The following is a 24,411-nucleotide window of genomic DNA, read 5'->3' as shown; positions in this document are numbered from 1 at the left end:
CTTATTTGTTTATAAAACTATTGCTGCTAAGCTAGATATTGAAGTACTTTGTGATTACTGGACCTTTAGTTGTTGTCTGAGATTTTTTTTTTTTAATATCTTCAATTATGAAAAGCTTTAAAACAAAATCTACATCAAATTGCATTAAAATAACTGGATTTGGATTTGTTGAGCCTGCTATAGACAGAGCAGTAAAATGCAAGTAAAAGTATAGGTGAATGGGTTTAGGAAAGCATCATAAGAGTGTCAGTAACACCAAACTTCATTAAAAAACTTGGAAGTACCTACCAATTTTTAGGGTGAGCTAGAAATTGGCGTGAAATTGCATAATGTTTTGGCAGTAATATTCCTTAGTAATTTGCATTCATTTGAAACCAATATTCGTCTTCAAAATTTGTCTTTTCGATGTTTTAATTTAGTGGATCCTGAGCCTGTTTTTGAAGCTACGGGAGGTTGTTATTTTTTGACCTGTACAACAGGGATAAGAAAGCACAGTGGTGGTGTCATGTTAGCATCTCAGGTTTCTGTGGGCCAGTGAATGCTGGACACCACTTTATATGTTTGTACACTATTGTAAGCATGCTGTAATTCTTTTTATTTTAGTAATAGCTGTGCTGCTTTCAAATCCTGCCAAGACCCAGTACTTGCTGAGTCACTTCTCTCCCTCTCTGCTGGATGATAATGTAGAAGGAGATCAGGGTGCTATTTGTTTATAAATAATAGACTTACTCCTGTGATGGGTTTAGATGTGGATCAAAATCTTAAAAACTTTCATGATTACTACCAGCTATTAAGGAAATAGCTTTCTGAGGAACTCCACAGCGCTGTTGTTTAAGCAAGATTCTGCTTCTCATGGAAGTGTGGAATTGGCTTAGGAACTGGGAGGAAAAGTGCTCATTTCTTGTGAAAAAGAAAAAGCATCTTGCACTTGTTCAGCCTTATAACTAGCATGCACATTGATTTAACTGGCTTGAATGCTGAAGATTTTGCATCCTTGTTTCAAAAATAGTATTAATCTGAAGTCTGATTATGACCAGCTGGTTTACCAAATGGCAGATTTCTTTGCAGATCTGTCAGCTTGAATAATTTTATGTTGCTTCTGTCTGTTTTAACTTATCTAATCTATGTTAAATAAATAGAACACATTTGCAATTATTCATTTTTAGTAATGTGAAATTATAATGCTCAAAGTAAAAGATCCAGTTGAAATTGGCCCAGTGTTATCTCCTTTTATCCTAACTCCTCTACTTTGCTTATAATTCATACCTGATTTTGTGGACTGTTATTTGTACTGATTTGTACTATTATGCACTGTTATAGTACTTTATGTACTACTTTGAATAGCTCTCTATAAAATATAGGTTATTTGAAAAAAAAAAAAGCAAAATTTGTGGGCATGATACTGGGCTTTATTTTGATGGTCCTTGACCACGTCCTTCTGGTTGGTTTAAGATATTCTTTTAACTTTCTTTCAATTATCACAAATTATACACTGTGTGTGCATGTGATGCATGCTACTACTGAAGTGCAGTTGGAATGGGCAGGTCCATTTTGATGTTCCTTTTCTGACTTTGGGTGTCAGTTGCAAGTGGAAGTAGAATAGATCGATTTTAGTGCGTTCCTTCTTACCTTGTGCATTCACTCTTTAACAGTTTCAAGATGACATCATCAAATTTATTTAATTTTTATTATCTAAAACTAATGTTATCAATATCAGATATATTTTTCCCCATTAGTACGTGCTGAAACTTTACAGTCTAAGCAACTGCAAGAAGCAATCTGTTCATAGGCAGCTACATAGTAACAAAAGCTTGGATTTTTCAAATACATACACATTTGGTTTCCTGTAGAGCGCTGCAACACATCCTGTGCATGTAGGAGAAGAAATAGATACCTGGAACAACACATCTTTTGATGCTTTATGTTAATGTTCTACAACGCAACTAGGAAAAAACTTATTTAGATCAATGTATGTCAATTTGTGAGCTGTACTTAATTACTAATGAGGTGCGAAGAGCTTCCCTTCGCAGGAGTTTCTCTACTGTGCTGAGGCGTGAAGAGCCACTGACTGCCTGACTGAAGTGCGGCTTGCTTTATCTGGAGTGTATTGATTTAGATTAAGCCTCTTGATGACTGTGTGAACAAGTGGTTGGGAACTTCTTCACGGTTCAAGTGTCAAATTGGTGTTTGTTAAATGGGATTCTGCAAGGCTTCATTCCGTGTCCGCGTGCATTCAGTATTTCTGTTAATAATTCTGGTGAAGGAGTGAAATAGCTCTACAGTGTGAAGGCAGTGCTAAGAAAGGGAAGGCAGAAGGGTGGAGCACAGAGCTGGCGTTCAGCACAGCCTCAAGAAATGAGAGAAAGAGACTGCAGGAAGGTGTAGCTCAAGGTCACATTTTACACAACTATATTTAAGTAGGAAAAATCTGCAGGAGGATGCGATTGGTTTTGCTGCAATTCTATAGAAAGCAACTGGCAGCTTAATAGATGAGCAGGTATTGAACTCTAGGCCGGTTCTCTTCAATTTTCCTGTCAGTGGTCTGGAATTTGCTGGCCGAACTACCCAGGGAGGTGCTTTTGACAGCGGGGGAAAAACAAGAGGCCTTGCGCAGGGATCTAGGTACATTGAAGCATGGGGCAATCATAAATGGTGTGAAATTCAACGAGGGTAAACGCTGTTTAGATGCGTTTTGGTTCAGGTGTTTAGAACCTGGGGCGGGGTAATGCCGGGTGCAGGTACGGGCCGGCAGACGAGCAGCAGGAGAGCAGCCCTGCAGAAAGGGATCCGGGCCTGTGGGTTGCGGCAGGGTGAGAGGCCGAGGACACTGGGTTGGCCTAGGCTGGAGAGGAGCAGGCTGAGGGGCGAGCTCAGTGCTCTTGACAGATCCCCAAGGAGGGGAAATGGAGGGCAAGGTGCCCATCTCTCCTCACTGGTAGCCAATGACAGGATCAGAGGGAAGGGCACAGAGCTGTGCCAGGGCAGGTTCAGGCTGGGCGGCAGGAAAAATGCCTTCACCGTGCGGGTGGTCACACTCTGTGACAGGCTTCCTGGAGTGGTGGTTGGTGCCCCTGCCTGTCGGCCTTCAGGAGGCATCTGGACAATGCCCTCAACAATGCGCTGTAACTTCTGGGCAGCCTTGAAGCGGTTGGGCAGTTGGACTGGAGAATAATTTGTAGGTCACTTCTAACTGAAATAAACATTTCTATTTCTGTTCCTATTCTTTATGACCAAAGAGGAAAGTTGAGAGGATCTATTTTTTTTTTCAGTTTGGAAAAGAGGATATTTTGGGGGAAGCGTGAATAGGAGTACTCCATTAAGTAGAAAGGTTGCTGCAAACCGATCAGAAATAAAATGTTTTAGGTAGGACAAGAAGAAAGATGTATTCATAAGGAGGTTTAAGTAGGGCATTGGGAATAAAAATTGTGACTGAAGGGGTAGATAGACTGTGTAATGTGTTATGTAGAAAGTATATGGAGATCAGTATAGAAAAATATTGTCAGAGGTTTTAAGAATATGGTGAAAGCTGCTGAGCCTGCTCAGCTCCTGTGTAACTGCTTGCCGCAGCTTTTTTTTTTTTTTTTCCAGGCTGTCTGCATTGGAAAAAGGGAAAACTCTTTTTGTCCAGCCAAAGTTAGTTTATTCTTCTCAGTTGCCAGCCAGTAGAGAAACCTCCTTTTCACAGAGCCAGGGAACGCACTGTTCTGTGATAATCCCTGATTGTTTAGCATGGAAACATTTAATGAGATTTATTGTTATTCTTTCATTGTATTTGCCAACTTCCCTTCTGATTTAACTTGAAACACTTATACTGGAAAAGTCCTGTTGCATAGGTGAACGTGCAGCATCAGTACTATGTAACAGCTTCATGTCTGACATGATTTTTTTTGTAATTTAATTATAATAAGCTCTTTACATATATATATATATATATTTCTGAAGGCCGTGCCTTTCTGTTTTCCTGCCTCACCTATTTGGAAGTTTTTGTTCCACTTTTCTTCGTTCAGTCTCTGAGATAGTAATTGGATAACTTTGAAACAGACGATCCTGAACTTTTGTTAGCTTAAACAAATAACTTTATAAGCTTCATATTTTGTTAGGTGTACAAAAGACAATTTTGAATCCTGCCATTACTTAGATTTAATTATCACGTACGATGTAGTGGGTGTTATTCAGAGGAAAGGCAAAAGGTAATGGCTCGAGTGTTGGAGAAGTTCTCCCAAGTGCTCGTCATCCTATCTAGCTGCAATTTCAGCCCTGAGGGAAAAACTAAGCCAGCTCACCTAAGGGTCTATGTGGTCCACCTCGTGCCGTGGCAGCTGATGAAGTGGCGCTAGCGGCGAGCAGCAGGAAGGGTGGGTGGCTGCCCGACCCCCAGGGGCGAGGAGCTGCTGCTCAAACAGCTGTGGGGGTCCTCGCTCCTCAGGGAGGTGTGTTCTGAATGCACGGTGGGGTGAGCGAAAACCACATGTGCGTATGAGCCAGTGGAACTTCTCGCCACAGGGCGTTTGCTCTAAGCAGAGCTCCAAGAGAAGTTGTTTGTGCAAAGGGAACACGTGTGGACTCTGAGCTAAACACGTTGCTTGTGTCGTGTGGCTCTGGTTGTGTCAGTGGTCCCGGAGAACATTGTGAGGGGATTGGTGTGGGTACATGAAATGGGAGATCAGAGGTAGTTGTGATGAAAGAAGCAACAAATTTCTAGAAGTGAAGAAATCTAATTGAAAACTCATTCTGCAGTGCTGTAACTCAACTAAGTAACAGTTTTATGGTCACAAAGGCAATTCTAAAAGAGCTCCTGCTTTTCCATGAATGTAACTGGGTAGTTTTGGGAGCCCTGCTGGAGGTTTGCAGCCAGCCTGATGGTGCTGCATGGCCTTATGTAGCCATCAGAAGGCTTCCCTGTATTTTAAAGAAACATGAAAATCACAGATGATTGATTCAGTGGTGGTTTGGAGCCTTGTAGCAAGCACAAAGGAATATTTCTTACTGGCTTGCATAATCAAAGGATTTTAGGCCTGTGTAATTCTATGGTAAGGCATGGAAAGAAGTCTTTTCTACAGTTCCCTTTCATGTGAGCCATTCATCTGTATTTTAACATGCATGTGGTGTTTTATGATTATCACTATTATTTTTTTAAAATAATGCTTTAACTCTTCAGCAGGTAGACTGACTAATGCATCCTGCTAGTAAGACCAGTGAATCTGCTGGAGTGTGTGAGAACCTCGCCTCAAGGCTCTGCTTCTATTCTTGCTTCGCTTTTCCCAGAGGATAACTGTACAGACTTTCTCTTTAACTCTGAAATAGCCAGGGTCTTTGACGTGTAGAGAGCAGAGTGATGATTCTGGGCCATGGCATTTCCTAGGCTACTGCTCTGTCATTGGTATACTTTGATGGCTTGAGTTTTTTCCAGTTGCCTGACAAACTAAGCCATTGTTTTTCTGTATTCTCTTTTGGACTCTATTACTCAGGTTTTTCTGCTTTGCTTACTTCACTGACTTATGTTCCTGTTAATTTTTAGCAGTAGGCGTCATGCCCGTGGAAGCAACAGAAGCTTAAATGGTACCGTACTCATTATTTCTTTTCCTTCCACTTCAGCCTTCAGTTAGCAAGGGTGTTAGAAGATTATTGTCCCAGAGTGCAATTTATTTGTGGAGGTAAAATTCAGAACCAAATTGTGCTAATGAGAGGTTTGTTCCTTCAGTGTTTTTGGCTTGGCTCATAGTATTTTATTGTTGCTAACTGGGTGCATATTCATTACTGAGTTACTGTCAAGAATGAGTATGTGTCTGTATATATATATATTTGTACAAATTTGTCTGGGATACACCCGATACTAATGGACTCAGAGTGGTTTCTCTTGTGGTGGGACCCAAGCTGAAGTTGTCCGCCTGTTGTTTGGGCAGTTGAGCACTGACCAGAGCCCACCACTTGCAAACTGCATATGAAGTTCTGCAGTTACTGGGCTGTAGATATGCAAAGTGCACCTAGGTCTGGCAAACAGTGCAAACTGTGTTGTAAGTAGAGACGTGATGCGCACATAAAGTCCTGGAATTGTGGATCACGAGTATAGCCCAGTCCTCGCCCTTCTTGGTAATTTGGATGTGTGCATGTTTTCAGCAAGTTCTAAATGATTCTTGGAGCTTCTTAACAATGGAGTTGCCTGAAGGGTCAGGGCGATGCTGTACGCTAGCTCTTACTTTTTAGAATTATACTCTATAGACCAATGGCAGAATAAAATGGTGTTTTAACATCTTGTTTTTCTGGCGTTAGGGCACTGGGGACCTTGGACAGTGGTTCTTCACTACTTTGTCTCTTGATGCATGTTGGATTTAGAGAAGCTAAAGGTTATAGTCATGTGACAAATTTGGTTGAATTACCCACAAGACATTTTAAAAATTAAGGTGAAATATATATATACACATATATAATTTTTGCTGTTTAAGTCAGTAAGACAGCTTCTAGAATCTTGCAGTGTGAGCGTTGAAGAACAGTAACAATTTTTAGGCAGAAACTTCAAAACCAAACCTTTCCTGTGAGCTTCATGATTTTTTTTTTCTTTTAAATGGCACATCATTCCTGTTATGTTAAATAGAAGTTTCAGAAAAGAATGTGTCCCTGCCATAGCTGATTCTATCTTTAGCTAACCCAAAGTGATGAGTTCTAGTATACAACATTTATGAAGCAGTCTTTAGGATTTCATCAATCTCTTAAAAATTCTTATCCAGTACAGTAAAGAATAAAAGCTTTTTTCTTCATGCTACCTGTTCTCTCCATTGCCCTTTCTGCTAATTAAGGTTCTCTTTAGCTTTGGTAGGTCTCTCTAAAGGTCACCAATAGTGCAAACTAGTGAAGAGGATTACTCTTTGCCGTTTTTTTCTCTTTTCATGAAAAAAACCTCTCTGGAGGTTCTTACTTCTTTAGTCTAAATAAGAAAAAATGTTAGCTTTTTCCTTTTCAGTTGGCAACTGTTGAAAAAACAGTTAATAATATAAACTTGTATTTGTACTGGAGGAGATGTGATGGCTAGGTAAGGAAGTAAATTGTTTCTGTTAATGAGAGACAGTGCATAAAGGTCACTGGAGACTCACTACAAAGGCCCAAATAGGTAAATATGCTAATATGAGAAGATTGTGAACATAAAAACATGTGTATGACCTCACCCACCAACTAGTGCTTCTGAAAAAAAAATTCTTTTTTTTAACTTACTCTTTCATGTATGCCACTAAATAGTGGAATGGATTTAATATTTGGCAACGCCAAATATTAATGAATATTAATTAATATTAATATTATCTCTTATTAATACTGACAAAAAAATCATAAGGTGCAATGCAAAAATATTAAATATCATTTTTTTGGTCTTTACATTTCATTATACTAGTCTGGAACAAAACCACATAAAAGCAGAAGGATCTGCAAATTCCGATACTGATTTGTTTAAGCTGTGTGCCAAGAATGGCAATGAAGTGACTTTTACAAATGCTTGTTTTCTGTTGAATAATTGGAAGGGGAAAAAATCTTATCTAAATAACGTGCAACACTGAAGGAGGAAGTATAATGAAAAGTGGTGTAATTATTTTCAGTGAGACAGCAAAGCGTATTGATGCACTTATCAATAATAATTGTTTATTTTCTTGCCTTATTGCATCCTTTGTTAGCCCCTGTAAAATGCTGTTTGGGCAGAAAAAAATCTCTCTTAATGAAGTAATGCACTATTTTCGTCTCTTCCTCAAAATGTATGGCAAAATCATCCTTGTAGCTGCCAGTTTACATTAGTAACAGCTTGTTCACAAGATTACAGAACCATTACCACTGATGCTTTTTGCTAAAATGGCAGTCAGTGGACACGTAGAGTCTGTTTTAGATGCAGAGAGAGCGTGATGAAAAGGTTTGAATCTGCAATCAGTAATGAAATGAAGGATTTGGAGAATGTGGAGAAGAAGAAAAAGTTCAAGTCGCAGTCTGCTTTCTGCTCAGTTTCAAATACAAAGCAATCGAGTTTTTTAATTTCTCAGATAAGCGACCTACCACCGGACTTTAAATACTTTGAAATGAATTTCCCTCAAGTCCTTCTTTTCAGTCTTTTTGTAATTTATGCAGAAACTTAATGCTGTCATAAAGATAGAGCAGGAATGAAAGAAAGAATTGATGCAAAGTGATTTTTGCTTCTGTGTTGTGTGTATGCGCGTGGTGTTTGGGCGTGTGCCTGCTGGGTATGCTACAGGTCATTTTCTCTTGCTGGGAGCCTTCGGTTGCTGTACAAAGCAGGTCTGAGAAATCAGGTTAGGTCACCCCTTGCAGGGGATGTCAAGCCACTGAATTCTCATGAGATGTGGGAGGTGCAACTTGAAATGCATTTGTGCACATAAGTGAATTGACTTTATTTCCGCTTTCTGGGTAAAATGCTGTAGTTCTGCAGTAGCTGAATGAATGCGGATTGTATTTATGGACAAAATACCTTCGGGATGCTTTGTTTTGGTACTTCCCACTGGTCCTCATCACTATTTATTGTCAGGTCATCATGGCAAACTGAACTATTTTCTAATGAGTATGTATGTGATCTGCAGAAAAAGATTTCCTATTTGTTTTTAAAAAAAAAAAGTACAGCGGTGATGTAGTGTTTTTGATAAACCCTTGTTTTTCTGTTGCCTGCAGTGGGTGACTGCTCTGAGACCAAGTGCATGTCACACATTGGTGGTGTAAAATTCTGTTTCTGACAGAGTCAGGACAGTGTGGTGTGTCTTCAGTGTTTTTTAATTGGTGTTACGTTGATATTTGGTTATATAGGCAGAACCCTAACCATACTTATTGTTAATTCTGAAGTTCTAGTACAGCAGTTCGAGGATATAGTGCTTTGGGAGCTGTGCTACTAACCAGGCTGTCTCTGAGCTACTGAAGAGCTTAAAATGGGGTATTATGGTCTGTTGCTGCCTTTTGATTTGGAGGAGCATCACAGGAACGCATGCCCAGGCATACAGCTGTATGTTGAATTACACTGCCTGTGGATTCAGCGCGAGCCTCTCTGGTGGCAGTACCACAAACAGGGCGGTTGGCAGTGACTTGCTGTGTTACGGGACAGCAGGCTGCGTGGTGCCCGAGGGAGCTCCAGCAGTTTTGTTCCTCCTTTTGCCGAGTTTGTGCTGGGAGTTCAGTGCCCAGACTTGCACAAGGAGAGCTGGTAACGGGGGGAGTTGGTGGCTGCTTTTCTGCACAGTTTGGCTGTGCTGCCACTGAAATCCTGCCTAGGTTATGAGGCAGGGATTGCAACCTTTAGAAGTCTGGAGGTGTATCCTTGGTGAATTACTTTTTTGCTCGTTTCCACTTTTCTTGCATCCCTATGTTCACTACGAGAATGGAAAAGGAGGAAAACTGGGCTTTGGTGACTAGCCCATACATTTCTCCCATCATAGAAAACAAAAGGGAAAAAAGAAGGTTTAGGTGTCTGTTCATCAAGTAGGTGGTTAGTACTGTCTGCATTTTTTTCTGTTTTTAATGGTCTAAAGAAATAAATTCATTTTAGTCTCAGGATTGGTCCATCAGACCATTCAATTGGTCTCAGAAATGCTGTTTAAAACCCTGGGAGCTGAGAATAGTATCTTTTTTAAAGTACCATTGCCATAACATGTATTTTGTCTAGTGTGACTCAATTCTTTTTTTAATCGGTGTTATTCAATGCATACGTCCTGCTTGTTTGTTCAGTGACTTTTTTTTTCATTCAGCTATATAGATATGCATTTCATTTGCATGTTAGGCAATCTGCTTTTTATCTTTAGCATCTTTTATATAATTTATTGTTCACTTATTTGCTATGTGGCTGTGTATTAGTCCTAAAAATTATTTGGTTTTGATACCCTTTTCTGGAAATATCCCCCAGAGAGGATATTTGTAACTGTAGAACTACTGCTTTGTTGCCACAGCTAGAAATGTATTAATGCAACCTAATTTAATAAAATGTGTCATGGCTGGGTCTGCCAGTTTGTTGATAGAAGGGTAGTAGAAATCTGAGTTTTTTCAGTAGCACGAGGAATTACAATTAGAAAATAGCAGTGTATTAGTAATGAAAGATGAAAAACTTAAGGACTATGCTACCGAAAGTGATGCAGACACGGTGAAAGAGGGAGGAAAGCAGAAAGCTTTACTTTTGAATTTCTTATGTACTGCCTTTTTAGGGTTTCAGATTACTAGAGTATCTCCTTGTACAGCATTAGTTTTTATCATGTGAATATTTTTGTGTGTTTGCAATATGCTGTTATTATGTGATAGTTGATCTGAAAAAGTGACAGATGTTGGGTGTTTTCATTTAAATTCAAGATAGAAAAATTTCTCACAGTGAACCAAACACCAGTACTTGTATTTTGAACCTCTAAAATGATGCATTTCACACGCCTCAGTGACTTTCTTAAAGAAGCAAGTGAGAAAGGGAACTAAAAACTAGTCACAAATGTTCTAAAGTTCATGCTGAAAGTTTTGCCAATCAGTGTACATATTTTTACATATTTTATATAAAAATATGTAAAATCAACAGAGAACATCCCTGTGCCCACGTGTATTTTGTGGAGCAGGGATAATAACAGGGAATCCACAAGTCTTTAATGGAAAGCAGAAAACAAAATTGGCTTTGGAAAACCAAGTTTAACACTGCAAGAAATTCGAACACGGGATGTGGCTTATCAGTACAGTTGGCCAAACTAGCGGGTAAGTGCTGCCAGATAAGAAGGAAGGACCTGCTTTCCAGAGCCCATGTCTTATGGCAGGCTTCCAGCCTGTCTTTCCATTGTTTGTGCTTGTCAGAGTCTGCCGTGAACCGATACATGGACTTAAACTGGCGGAAGGCTAACACTAGAAATGAGAGAAAAAGCTATTCATTAATTTTCTGCCAGTTTAGTTGTACAATTTCAAACACTTCTGTTCTATTTGGTGTCTTTCAGATATTTGTCTTTAACGCTGTGCCAATTGAAAATAGAGCAGTGGGGGGTGAATATCACCAGTTATTTTCATATTTTGAAATCCGTAAAAAAATAAGGTCTTAGACCTTATTTGCCTTTTTTTAATGAAACAGAAGTGTTTAAAAGAACTCAAACTTTAAAACTCTTACTGAGTGTTATCTGTGTTATCCAATACGTTGAATGAAAAGGTTGGAAATAGTTATTTTGCTATTCAAACATAATACAAGTTTTGGAGAACTGTTCTCATTTTTGAGGTAGTATGGCTGCAGTCTTTCAAAAGTGTCATCTTTTTTTTGTGGCAAAAATTATCCTCTCAAACTTTGTCATATATTTTTTCCTTGAGCTAGGAACCCTGAAGCTTCTTCAACATTTTGCTTTTGATCTTGGCAGAGTTGCTGAATTTGCATTGGTTTTGTTCTAAAACTATGTACGTGTGGGGAGTGTTAAATACGCACTAGGCTTGCCTGAGTGTTCTCTAAACTTTACTCTTTTGGGTAGGCTCTGTTAGGATTATGAATTAACCTTTGTGTGTTAGGATCGAGACTGAATTTTTAATTCGTTCTGCAGATGGATGCTGTTTTGAGCATGCTTTTTACATAATTTCTCATACTTTTCTTTCATAGTTGATATGGTTGCTGAAATACAAAGCTTATCAATATATACCAGTGTATAACACAGATGTTTATTGAGAGGCTGTCTTGCTCAGTGACTGATGCAGACTACCAAAGTAGGAATATCCTTCAAAAAGCCCGTTCTTGAACAGCTGCGATTGATATATACCCTCAATATACTTTGATCCTTTGATGTTACAGGATTCTTCGTGTGTGTTCTTTACGTGTTTCTGTTGAAGCTGTTCATACAACTGCGTTGGCAGTTTTAGAAGTGCTAGAACAAAACACAATGAAACACTAAGAAATAGGCATGCTATTGGAGTTTTTCAAGACCTGAGTAGAAAAAGCCCCAGCCTGCCTGGTCTGGTTTCAGTTTTGACCTTCCTTTGCGCAGGAGTTTGGGCAAGATGACCTCTTGTAGTCCCTTTCTCCTGGGACTAAGGGATGATTCTGTGGCATCAACACATAAGAATTGACTCCATTTGTAAATACAATCAATCTCCAGCGCAGCTCAGGATATTTTTATTTAGGAATGGCAGATTTGGTAAGAACAGATACCTTTTAGTAGAAATTCTCATTAGCCTATCCAAAATACTGAATATGATTTGTTTTTGGAATATGACATAAAACATTCACAAATGTATGTGATATATAAAAGCCCTGATTTTGGAAAATACAACCTGTATGTAGGAATAATCAGTAATCCAACTGAAAAAGCTAAAACCTTTGTGGTGATCTGCTTGTTTTGTGAGGTTTACTTGAAACCTGTTGTTTCTTTCAAGACCGAGTCTCTTATTTTATGTTTATACTCATATTTCTGGCTGAAGAAAAACATTCAGCTTTTTCAAGTTACTGTCAGTTTGAAAGTAACATAGCTGCCAAGTTTTGTGCAGGTCCATGTGACAATTTTATAGAAATTGCTTGATGTGTTTATGTAGTTGCCAGTAACTTTCATATAATCCTTTCCACTGAATTTGAGAAAAAATACAGTTGACTTTTCCATTGGTGGGGAAGTATGGGCTTGGCAAGTTTAGAAAATCAAAAGCCTCTTTATCTATAAACAGCAGCTGGACAAGCTTCCTCCAGGCTCTTTGCTCCCAGCATGGCTCAGCCACGGGGAAGGGAGGCGCAAGGACTTCCAGAGTTAACGGAGCTCCTTGTTTCTCTACCGAGTTTCCCAATTAGTGTGGAATAAACGCTGCAGTTATAATGATACAGTTTTTATTTTCCCAGCAAATATCCTTCAGTTTGGAGATTTAACTTGTATGAGTAGAGCTAAAGTTTAGCTGGTGGCTTTGTAGCCTGGAAAATCCAGCATCTAAGGAGCAAAATCTTGAATCGTGGTTTTCTAAATAAATATTTACTTGATGGGCTTTACCAAATTCCCAAGGCTACCAATGTTAGAGAATAGAGCTTTTGAGACCTTCTTGCTTGAACATAGGGTAGTAATTTTTCATTGCATGATTATTAATTGTATTAAATCTACAAGTCAACAGTTTTCAAACCATGCCCTAAGAAGCTGCAGCACGAAACTGATATGTGACTTACAGGAACCCGTAGCAGAGGTTGCTTCATTTTTCCCCTATAAACCGTGGATTGGAAGGACCAGGTCAGCTAATCGTGTGCTAATAGGTTACAGGCGTATTTCTGAGATAGCAGGGGAAAATAAATGTAAGGATTTATGTGTTCTTTTCTAGTTCTTTGAAAGGGAAGATAGTCTACCATTTAAATCGGTAGTTTGAAACAAAATAACCAGACTGTTTGCCTGTGGGGCTTCTTTTTTGGCTCAGTGAGCCTGAGGGAGAGATTTAGCTCATAATAGATGCTGTTGTTCCAATTCACTGAGGCGTAAGATTTGTTCAAAATGTGGCTATGGCTTGTGGAAATATTAATAATGATCTGTGAAAAAGATGAAGTAGGACTTGTAGCCTGCTGGCACTTGATCATCTTGTAACTTCACCGAGTGCAAAGAATATTTTTAGAGGTGGTTTCTCTGGTGTTGAGAAAAGTCATTTGAAGTTTTTAAGCAGTTCCAATTATTTGCATGCTGTAGATAGTATAAGCAAGTACTTTGAAGCAAAATAATTTGGTGGATAAGATTACTACATTTACTTTTACGTTGTTGTTTTGGTTAGACTGTTGTGACTATGGTGCCTATTAAAAACAACTCAGTATGGATATACCAGCTCACAGTTTTGGCAGATGTTACTGAGTATTATTGCAAAATATTCTCTTCTGTCTCTGAAAGAAGCTATGGTTGAGATCACTGCATTGCAAAAAGCTTATTTTTCAGGAAAATGTTAGCGTCTTATCTTCCATTTGCTTTTCTAAAGCCTGGATTAAGAGCACTAAATAAGGATAGTTTGGGGGGTTGTATTATACTCTTCCTTCATACTGACCTGATTTTTATGTTGTTTAAAGTGGTTTCTGTCATTGTTCTAACTTGCCCTTTCTTCTCTGTACAGAAATTTATTGTTAATATTTCTAGGCAGACAGAACATTGTGGTGGCATTAAGGTTTAAAAAAAAAAGGCACTGTTACGAAAATGAAATCTTTCTGAGGTCGTGTCATACTCGTGTTGTCTTGAGTTAATTCCTGGTGCTGTCGTCTTGCTCCTGTTTCGTTATACCAGCAATAACTTTCAACAATATAATTAAAAGCAGATATGTCTTCACAAGAGCAGGTCAAGTCATTACACTGTAAGTCTTCCGTACTTGCACTTGTCTGGCTAGAGGAACCACTCAGTAGCTAACATCAGCCGAGCTACCGTACTTACACAATACGCTAATACAAGCCTCTGCATACGGACTGTACTCTGTGAAACGATTTATAGTGTAAAGATTGTGAACCACTTTGTTGCTTAACTATATACGTTTTTTTGACCCTACGACTTGCAAATTCCATCTGAGAGAATCTGACTGTTAAACGTACTGCTTAAATTGGGATGAAGGGGAGAGGAGAAACTGTCTCTGCGTGACGCCTTACTATTTTAAATATGTCCATTCCCGATACAGCTGGTAGTCTAGGCTACATTCAATCCATAGGATACTCTCCTTTTGTCTTGGTAGTCCTTTACCCTGATGAAAAGAGAAATTGACATTGAGACAGATAAGCCTGAATGTCACTGGGACTTGCCAGAGCCTTACAGCCATTTCCCAGAAGCGAAGAGGGAATCAAGACAGAAGTTCACACAGGAAGTTGGCATAGGCTGTTGCTGTTTGTTGGGAAAAACCTCAAAACTGTGTTTTCAGATCTTCTGTAAAGAGACACTCTCAGGGAGGGAACTGGGAGAAATGCTACAAAATAAGCAAGAAGGAAAAATGTAATGATGCCTGAAAGCTATATAATGACAAAGGGCAGTTGCCCCAACGAAAGGTGAACTGAGCACGTGTTGTTTCTGTGTTCCTCCAAGCCACGGCAGAACATTGTAAGAACCAACAAAGATGAAATGTTTTAAACTTTCCTTACAAAGTCAACAGAACGGAACAGGAAGAGGGCTCTAAGCAACTCCCGTGGCTTCCTAAAGGTAATATGTAGAAAATCTTTTAGAAAGTTTTAGAAAGCCCTAACGGAAGCTCTGCCTTTTAACGCGCTGTCAGTTTTTTAAAAGGGCTGTGAGTTCAGCAGTTCCCGCTGAGTGTTTGTGTTTAACCTGCTCGGGCTGACGGCACTCACACTGAAGGGTGGCTGAGTAATTGAAGCAGGATATGGGAGGTCACTGCTGCACTTTCGCCATAGTGTACTTCAGCCTTGCTCTGATCCAAAACACTTTGGGGTTCCAGGGAAGTGCCAAAGGCTGACCCCATGGGAAATGGCCTGTTCAGAATAACGTTTACTTTGTTTTGACACCTTCATTCCTGAAAGGTGTGCATCAACGTGTTCTCGCCTGTGAGAAAAGCAGAAAGCCTGCTTTCCTGTTTTTTTTCTTGGTATCGTATCTTCCCCAACCCCATAGGCAAAATTAGTGTATAAAGGAGGGTGTACTAAAATATCCTTATGCTGTAGCAGAGACTGCAGATTGGGGTCCTGTGTGGTGTGCATTTTGTTTTCCTTCAGAAGGAAACCAGAGTCATGGGCTCTGGTAAAAGATGAAAATACATCCTAGGCAAAAGGGTCCTTCTATCAACACTCAGACAAAACAGTCAGAAGGTTTCCTGGTTTTGTTCAACTGGGCTTTTGCATACTGTCCCCACTTTCAAAATGTCAGTGAAATGTGCAAATGTTAATGCATATAATACTATCTGAAATAGAGGCACAGCAGACAAATATTGTACCTGCTGTGATATCATCGTGCATTGTAGCACTGAGCAATAATGTGTACATGTGATTCAAAACTGTTTAAAGGAATAAGTTTTTCTCCTTATCTGACTAATACTGTTTTAAAGGTTATATTTGAGTTAGCTTCAAGAATTTGTCTCAGCTTGTATCATTTGTTATTTGAGAATGGGAAATGGGGAAGGTATTTTGTTTCATTATATAAAGGATAGATGCCTGCTTTGTACCGATTAAGATTCATTTTAAGTAAGGTATGATGATAACAGTAGCCTATAGCCTAGCTGAATAGGCAGATAAGAGGAAAGCAATGAAGGATTATTATTTTTGTGTTTCTGAGGTTGTTACCTCAGAGGTTCTTACCTGGTAGCTGTCTCATGAGACAGTGGAAGCAAATCATTTTCTGAAGCTTCACTGATCAGCAATTTCTTTGTATGTCTTTTATAATCCATAATTATCATGGTGAAAATGCATCTTTAAGTTGTGTGAATGTTGAAAACCCAAATATGATGATTTGCAATTTTATCTTGTAGCAGGACAGTGCATTATGTAAAATTTTCCTTGAAATAGTTATTGGAGATGTAAGGAGTAAGGAGGTTTGTATTTAAAGTTTACTCATTTCAAAAGTAAATCTCAGGGTAGTACTCGAGGAATTAGGCTGCACAGTGCCTGTTAACACTTATGAGAATTTGTGGCTCGTTTCTTAAAGTTCAAGTTAACATTTTACCTGCTAAGAAATGCAATTTACTTGAGGTGTGCTAATTAACACAGCTAATAACAGAATGCAAAAAAAAAAGTTAGTCCAGCAGTATTTCCCACCTAGAAGAAAACATTTGAATACGTATTAATTTAATGTAATCTTTTTAAAATAAAATGGTGATAATCCTGTTTTGTTTTTGTTGATGTCTGAAAGGAGAGAATCCTTTAAACAGGTCTATAGTTAGTAATTAAAGGTAGTACAATTGTTGTCTCAGGTGATCTGATCTTTTCTTAAAAAGGAAATACAACACAATTGTATCCTTGCTTTGACTTGTGAATTGTGTCACATCCAAGTTATTTGGGGCACTGAATTCCATTAGTTTTTTCTGGATTATAGCAAATCATTCAGTTTCTAGGAGGAAAAAAAAAAAAGAAATGAGAAAAGCTGATTCTTATCTTAATATAAGTGGATTTGGCCTTTGTTATGTTGTTATGTGGAAACTATAGCTCTGGATCAGTCCCCGGTAATACAGAGCTGTGATTTCATCCCCTCATTCATGTGACCACCTGTTTGTTCATGACAACTATTTTAGTGTATTTATCTGATGGATAGAAAGAAAAAGAGATTTTATCTAAAAATTAAACAGAAGCAACAAGAGTGTATGCAATATTTTCCCTCTTGTCAGAGGGTTGATGTCTGGGGATGTATTTGTATAATTATAATAGCTTTTAGTCTGTTCTTATGCTCTGACGATTTTCGCATTCCTTCATGCTATTCCTAACCAGTGACGCTGTTCCCAAAGTGATGAAAGCAGCTTGTTTTATGAATATAGGTGGATTGTTTTTCTTGAAGTCATTATTCTACTTCTGATTTTGTTACTTGCATGTTATGCCAGTTTGTCCAATGTTTATACCAGTATGTAAAAAAAAAAAACACAACCAACAACAAAAGCAGTATAGAGACACAGTAACTATTTAAGCCTTTGGAGATTTTAGTAATCTTTCTGCACAAGATGTTGTAGCTCTACACTTACAAGTGCATTTTTAAATATAAATAATTGCTCTTCACATTTATTTCAGGATTATGTTTCATTTAAACTGTCAAAGCCAAGGTGCTCCTTAAAGAAAGTGTCTGGTGGTGAGCTGTAAGCGCATTTTGGTTTATGGATATATAATGACTTACAGAAAGGTAGCTTGCCCTTAGCATTGTTTTACACTGAGTGGAGACGGCTTTAAGCTTTACAGCAGTGTAGACAAGCTTAAATTTCACTGCCCTGGTCATGGAGAAGGCACTTACTGTTGGGACAGCAAAATTAGTTAGGTTGTATGGCAGAGCACAGTGGTTTGTAAAAGGAGAGATGAAGCGAAGGAGAGAACAGAGGAGCTGTCAGTAGGAACGTTTGGGAGCAGGCACACTGGGAATCTCTTCTTTCTTGACTCCCCTACTCTACCTTTTCAGAGCTTTAGACCTCTGCAGAAGGTATCTCGTGCCCAGGTTTTCCAGCTGCTCTCTGTTCTCCCCCTGCCGGCTGTGCACTCCTTCCACTGTGAAGCCGACCTTTCTGTCTGTGAAGTGGTGGTCCTTCCAGCTGGGCCCCAGGCTCTGTGAGAGGAGGGCTTTCGTGGCACACGACTCAAGGGCAGGGAGAGCCTTCCACAGTTAAGTACCTGTGGCAAATACGTGCTTTGCTTGAATCTGAAGCCGACTGTGCTGTGACTTGTCCTTTCATCCCTAGCATGTTTTGAGCATTTGGGCTGGTAGTTTGACTGCCAACATTCTATTTCACTTTTCCACCTGTGTTTCAGTGAAATGGCTTTCACGAAGGAAATGAATTTGTTGAATTATTTCAGTAATTTTCCAATTAATATTAATTCAATATTACTTGAGGTAAGGCCTTGCTTAAAATGGAAATTCTTACAGAGATAACCCTATCCAGGTGTTTTTTCTGCAGTATTTGTTATGTTGTCTTCATCCAGTTTCGCTCTACAGACATCATTCAATTTTTATCACTGCAACACTTGGACACATATTGCAATTAAATTCTTAGTTCTGCTCCCCACACGTTGCTTTCAGTGTCACAAAGGGAGCTGTTTGCCATGGGCTTCCAGAACAGGAGGGAAATCTGTGGAACTTGCATCAGCGTCACTGCTTGGCCCCTGTAAGAAGTGTCGCTGGGTACTTTTAATAATGGCATTACATACAGTTCAGAAAGATGGTAGCACCAGCTCTAAAATTTGGACTGGGTGGCTACTTATCCAGGCTGATTTGTATTTCTGGGTTTGAATTCTCTGGCTGTTGTTTGTATCAGCAGCTATGTAAATACTGAGATAAATGCTGTTGAGTTGTAATGGCTTCACTGTCTGTTAAAATGCTACAGGTAGAAGATGATGAAACTGAATCACGAGAGGAAGAAGAGACAGAAGTGAAAAGCTATTCAAGAAGAAAGATTTTTTCAAACTGGAGCCGCTATGAGGATGCAGAAAAAGAGGGACAGAATGAATGTGGGGAATCGCAGAGAGGAACAGACTTCAGTGTTTTGCTTAGCTCAGCAGGTAAGCATTTTATACTCTGTATAGAGTTTTTTAGTTTTACAACTTGAAATATTCTGGCTCTTGTTCCTTGATGATGAAACAGGACCCTATAATACTGTTTCTATCTGCCTAAGTCTATTTAGGAGTCTTCAAAGTCTCCATGGGAGTAGCTTTGGGAGCCCATACAGGCTCCACTGAGCCATGCTAGCTGGGGAGTAAAAGGGCTGCTGCATGTATAGCTTTGTCTTGAAACTATGGGTCTGAATACATGCAGCGTTCAGTTACTTTGAGCCTCTTCTTGCTGACAGTGAATTTCTTACTGATCTGAGTTGTTTGGTTGTTTCCCTGAAAACAAAAAAGGTTGCTGGTATGACTAAACACAACAAAGCAGTCAAGCAGCTGCTTGCTGTTGTTTGTTTTGACAAAGATTTGTAATCAGTGCTGTACAGATGTGTGCATGAATAGCAAGTGTTACTCTCCTTGATAGTAAAGATCAGTCGTCTTCCCTTTTTAAAATGAGATAAAATAGAAGAAAAGGGTGGAGGGCAGCCTGTGAGATATATATATATGTATGTATGTATAAATAAAATATATATGTATATATAATAGCTATACACAAATAGTATGGACAGATGCACACAGATGCACGGTTACATAAAATTACTTTAGAAATTCTTAATGAGCCATTATGTTAGAATACTGTTCAGCAAAAAGCTACAGACAGTATTTTTTCTTTTTTTTTGGTGCAACTTGGTAGCTCTGAAATCTCTCAGATCTGAATACTTGGATTTTTCAGCCACAGCTTACAGGCATAAGTTAGAAATTATCTGCAGTAAAGAAACATGGACCAGAGCTATCCTGTGTGCCAGAATCAATTTCAGAAGTTCAGTTTTGCATAAGCATTGCAAAACTGGGCCTAAATTGCTGATTTTAAGCATATGGTCATGGCATGTATATTGACATCTCTAAATGGCATGTTGCATGGTAAACAGAATTGGAGTCAAGATGTCTGGTATGGACATCAGAGTTGGATAGATAAAGTAGCCTGGAGAGCAAAATAGATATCACAACTCAAAACTTTTTAGATCTAGAGACCTAACCTGAGCTTCATAGTTGCGTGTTGCCATAGTTCTGCCTTGTTTTTCCCCAAGTGAATTTCAATATCTCTAACTTAATATGTAGCCTTCAAAATGCCTTTAAAATGCTGTAATGAATAATCCTTTTGCACTGAAGGTGTAAGGAAGTACTATTTATTTCTACTAACTTGTATTTCTAGTAAGTTATGGTCCAATACATCTATTTGACTCTGTAGATTCTCTTGATGTCTAATTTGAAATCTTGTTAGTAGTCTTACTAGTTGTTAATTCTACATCTTCCATTCAAAGTGTGCTTTACCTTACTTTAGGTAAACTTTTTTTAGGGTCTATTGTGACTGTTCTTGACATTAAAATAAATTGATAAGAGCCAGCAAGGAAACAAAGTACTTGTTTTAAGAGAGGAGGAAGTAGTACCCTCGAAACAATAATACAGCTTTCTTGGATTCATGTGAAAAAGCAGTGTGTGTCAGGGGGTGAGGATCATATTTAGGTCTGCTCTGCTTGTTTATACATTTTATTTAAAAAAAAAATGGTCTAGGTTTGATTAAAGTGTTTTGGAAGTAACATAGGATAATGACCTAATGAGTATGATTGTTTTATTGTCAGAGCGTCCTTCTTATTATCCAATGATTTCTATGTTGTTGAAAACTACTGTTTCAGCAAGTTTTAGTTACTTAAAAATGCTGTGTTTAACACAATGGGAAAGGTTTGTTTGTAGACAAATAGAAAAAATGAGGGCATTATGTTGCTGGTTTTTATATCTGTTTATAAGACCGAGTCGAATTTCTGAGTGCTAACTATCCCCTTAGCTGAGGTAATGATCTTAGTTTTTTTTTGTCTGTCTAATCATATTTCTTGTATTTTTTTATTCAGATTTTTCATTGTTTGGTTGCTTGTAATGCAAACTGAGTATGTCCAGTATGTCAGAATTTTCACGTGATATGTTTTAAATTATATTGATCGATAAATATTTGTCTTTTTGTGTTCTTCGTGAGGTTAGGTATTCACTTACTGTGAACTAGTAAGTGTGAGTTTTTATCTCCTGAGAAAAAACAAGACTTTTTCATTCTTTGAAAAATGTTAGGATGGCATTGTTTAAAAGCTGTGCAACATTGAAAAATAAAATATTTTTTATGTTCTGATGTGCACTGTTTTAATCACTGGTGTGTCTGTCTTTCAGTAAAGACTTATGTCAATATCTACACTTTGCAAAACTATTTTTTTGCTTTATTTTTTCTAATGGTTTTGATGGCTGTATTTGTCTAGATGCATTTAAAAAAATGTTTTAATCCTCATATTGCAGTGTGAAGTGAGATCTTTTCTAACATCTTTTACCATACATACATCTTGAAGAAAAACTGATTGTGTCATAAATGTGTTAACGGGAAGAATATGAAGGCAAAGTAGCAGAAATTGTTATAGAAAACAGTTGCAGAAGTAGTTATGAAGAGAACAGTACATTGCATATTCTTATGTGGTTTTGAACAGGAGTGTGAGTTGAAAGAATGGTTACTGATATTTGTTTATTCCTACTGTCTGAATGAGAATGGTTTCAGTTAATCTTTCAAATGAAATGTCATGTAATTTTGGTCTGGTATGAATTGTGTGAGTACTTAGCAGAGAAAATCTTTGGTTTTATTTGCATTATTATACTTGCATTCAGATAATATCTGGGAAGGAAGTAGATCATGAATGTGGAAAACTCATTTTAAAACACTCTCTCCTCTTAAAATTAGAAATGTAGTTTTCACTTGCTAGTTAAAATGAGCTACTGTAGGCAATGCTATGAAGGTAGGTAACATGAAGATATCGGTAGATGAACAAGGCTAGGCTTCACTGAAGTAGGAGGAGATGGTTTAACTGTTCTAAAATGAACGCTTGTGGAAAAGAACAGGAACCGACATTTTGTGATCAACTTGGTGTCATTCACAGCACATCTACGTTGCCAGATCTGCGTGGTGCTCTTTATAAGCAGACTATAAATCATGTTGAATAAAACGTTTTTTTCATTGTAACTGAGTGAATACTGCATGGTGGCGTTTTTTTTGTTTGGTTGGTTTGGTTTTAAATCATAACTGGGTGACTTGCGTAATATACCTTGTGTGTGTATGTTCAAAGATGTTAAGCTCAGAGTGTAATTCCACTCCAGTTTTTACAAGTCCAGTATCCTATGGCTCACTTCTCATCATTTTCAGATTCCACTAAAATTAGCTGATGTCAGGAGATGGGTTATTTAACCATTTTGACTTGTTTGCAGTATCTGGTGTAGCAATTCAAGTAAATTGTGAAACAAACTAATGGAACAAGTTGGTTCTTAGAATTTTTCATAGTTGATACTGACAGAAGGATAGGACAGCGTTAGAACTTCTGACTGCTTGATACTGTATTTCTTCTATGACAGTGAATGCTAGGATGTCAGTTTTTGCTTGTCAATTGTTAATTAAAAGGAGACCTGACAAAAAAAATACACTGAGTTAGGAAGGTGGCATGAGTTATTGTGTTATGTGCTTAGATCTTTACCTTTTATATTGCATTACTGTAGATCTCTTTTCAGTTAGATTGTCAAACGAAAGATTGTCTTCCTTACTTATGGAGTTTAATAAGATTATCTAAATAGTACTTTTAATTCTCTGTGGTTATCTATTTTTTAATAGACTTATGTCTTCCATTAATTTAAATACCACACATCTTCTCCTTTGCTAATACAAAGATATTTCTATTGTATGTAACTTAAAATATGACTGCAGCCTTTATGGCAGAGCTGTAAAATACTTAGTTTATTATCAGGATTGTCTTCAGCCTTTGTGGTGTTCCTCCTGATATTTTTTTTTGACTTAATAGTTTTGTATGTTAGTTAATTCAAACGGACCGTAAAACAACATAGTTATAAAGCAGGATTGTCTCTTCTAAAAGTTATCTTTCAAGTCACATTTGTAGCCACTTGATTTATTTATCTATTTATTTTCTTGTGGAAGTGTTGTGGGCTCTTGTTCTTATGATACATGGCTTCTTTGGCTTGGAATGGAATCACCTTTACTTGTAGTGCTCTAAGAAGAAGCTTGCATCTCTGTTTTATTTGTAACTGACTTCTGTTAGGATATTGCTGTTTAGCATTCTGAAGTTGCACGGTGGATCCAATTCAATTGCACCAAGCAGTTAGGGGATTACTGGAGAGGGAATGGAATTAAAGTGCCATTTTTCATGAATGCAAAAGCTTAGCAGGGTCTTGCACCAGTACACAACTACGTAATTACTGTAGCCGGTTAAGAGTTCTTTGGCACAGAGTCTGACTAAAAACCTGTTCTCCTACAGAACATTTAGGTTCCACAGTATTGAAAGCAGGGTCTTACAGAGATTGTTGTTCTTTAAGACACAACTTAGATTTATTCCCAGAAAATGTCTTGTTAATTGAACGAGATAGTTTGGAATTACACAGTGATGGTGACAGAATTAGTGCTAGTAGACAAACTTAAATGAAGGAAATCCTGATGTCCAAGGAGTTAAAATTCAAAGCTTGATATTTCTTTAATAATTTTTTAAACATGCTTCTGTGTGGAATTTTCTAATTTAAATAAAGAAAAAATGGCAGCAAAATGAGAACACAAATACTGTGTGATATAGATGTCATGTTGATAATTAGCAGGATTGGAGCATTTAAAATCTATTATATGAACATTCCAGATGCTTGAATTAAGTAACTGTGAGCTGTAGGTTGTTATGCTGTATTGTTATCAGAAGTGGAGGAAAATGGGAGATTTTTTTCAGAAGGGGGATCATTCTGTGGTTGCAGACATTTGCCAAGTATGGTAATCTTTGGGGGATTTTGTTTTACTTTTTAAAATAACTTTTAAGCCATACACTTTTTCAAGTTTTTGCTTATACTTCCAGTTTGTCCCTGCCTCAGGCCAGTCCCCAGTGCAGCACTGATTCTGTTCAAGTGTTTAGGCTCAAGGAGTTCCAGACCATCTCTGTCTGTACCTTGTGCCCCTGCCTTCAGCCTTTGCCCACCTACTAATTCTTCTCACTCTCACTTAATTCTGTTGATTTTTCTTATTGTCTCTGTTTCTGATTCCATGTGGTGGATCTCTTCTCAGTCTTTTGTTGTGAGCCGGTTTCCCTCCATGCATGTTCACTAAATTCCAGCTCTGTCAAATATACTCCAGTCCTAGTGATCCCCAGTTCTGAGTTGTCTTGTCTGGGATTCATCACTCGCTTTCATTTTTCTCTCATCCACCACCACATCTTCATATGTTC

General features: G+C 38.2%; 2 protein-coding genes across 2 annotated transcripts in view; one reads left to right on the top strand and one right to left on the bottom strand.

The window, feature by feature from the left end:
* AVEN (apoptosis and caspase activation inhibitor) overlaps positions 1 to 24,411 on the top strand; it is a 97,368-nt gene that overhangs the window by 2,739 nt on the left and 70,218 nt on the right. The window contains exon 2 of the mRNA XM_080595294.1: positions 18,907 to 19,081. Coding sequence (XP_080451420.1) covers positions 18,907 to 19,081 — 175 coding nt within the window. The remainder of the gene's footprint in view (positions 1 to 18,906; positions 19,082 to 24,411) is intronic.
* CHRM5 (cholinergic receptor muscarinic 5) overlaps positions 1 to 24,411 on the bottom strand; it is a 56,586-nt gene that overhangs the window by 11,495 nt on the left and 20,680 nt on the right. The gene's annotated exons all lie outside the window — the stretch shown is intronic.

This window comes from Anser brachyrhynchus (assembly GCF_964034855.1).
Source record: "Anser brachyrhynchus genome assembly, chromosome: 5".
Taxonomy (NCBI): domain Eukaryota; kingdom Metazoa; phylum Chordata; class Aves; order Anseriformes; family Anatidae; genus Anser; species Anser brachyrhynchus.
Note: the sequence above shows the minus strand (reverse complement) of the source record. Positions and strands in the feature narration are given on the sequence as shown.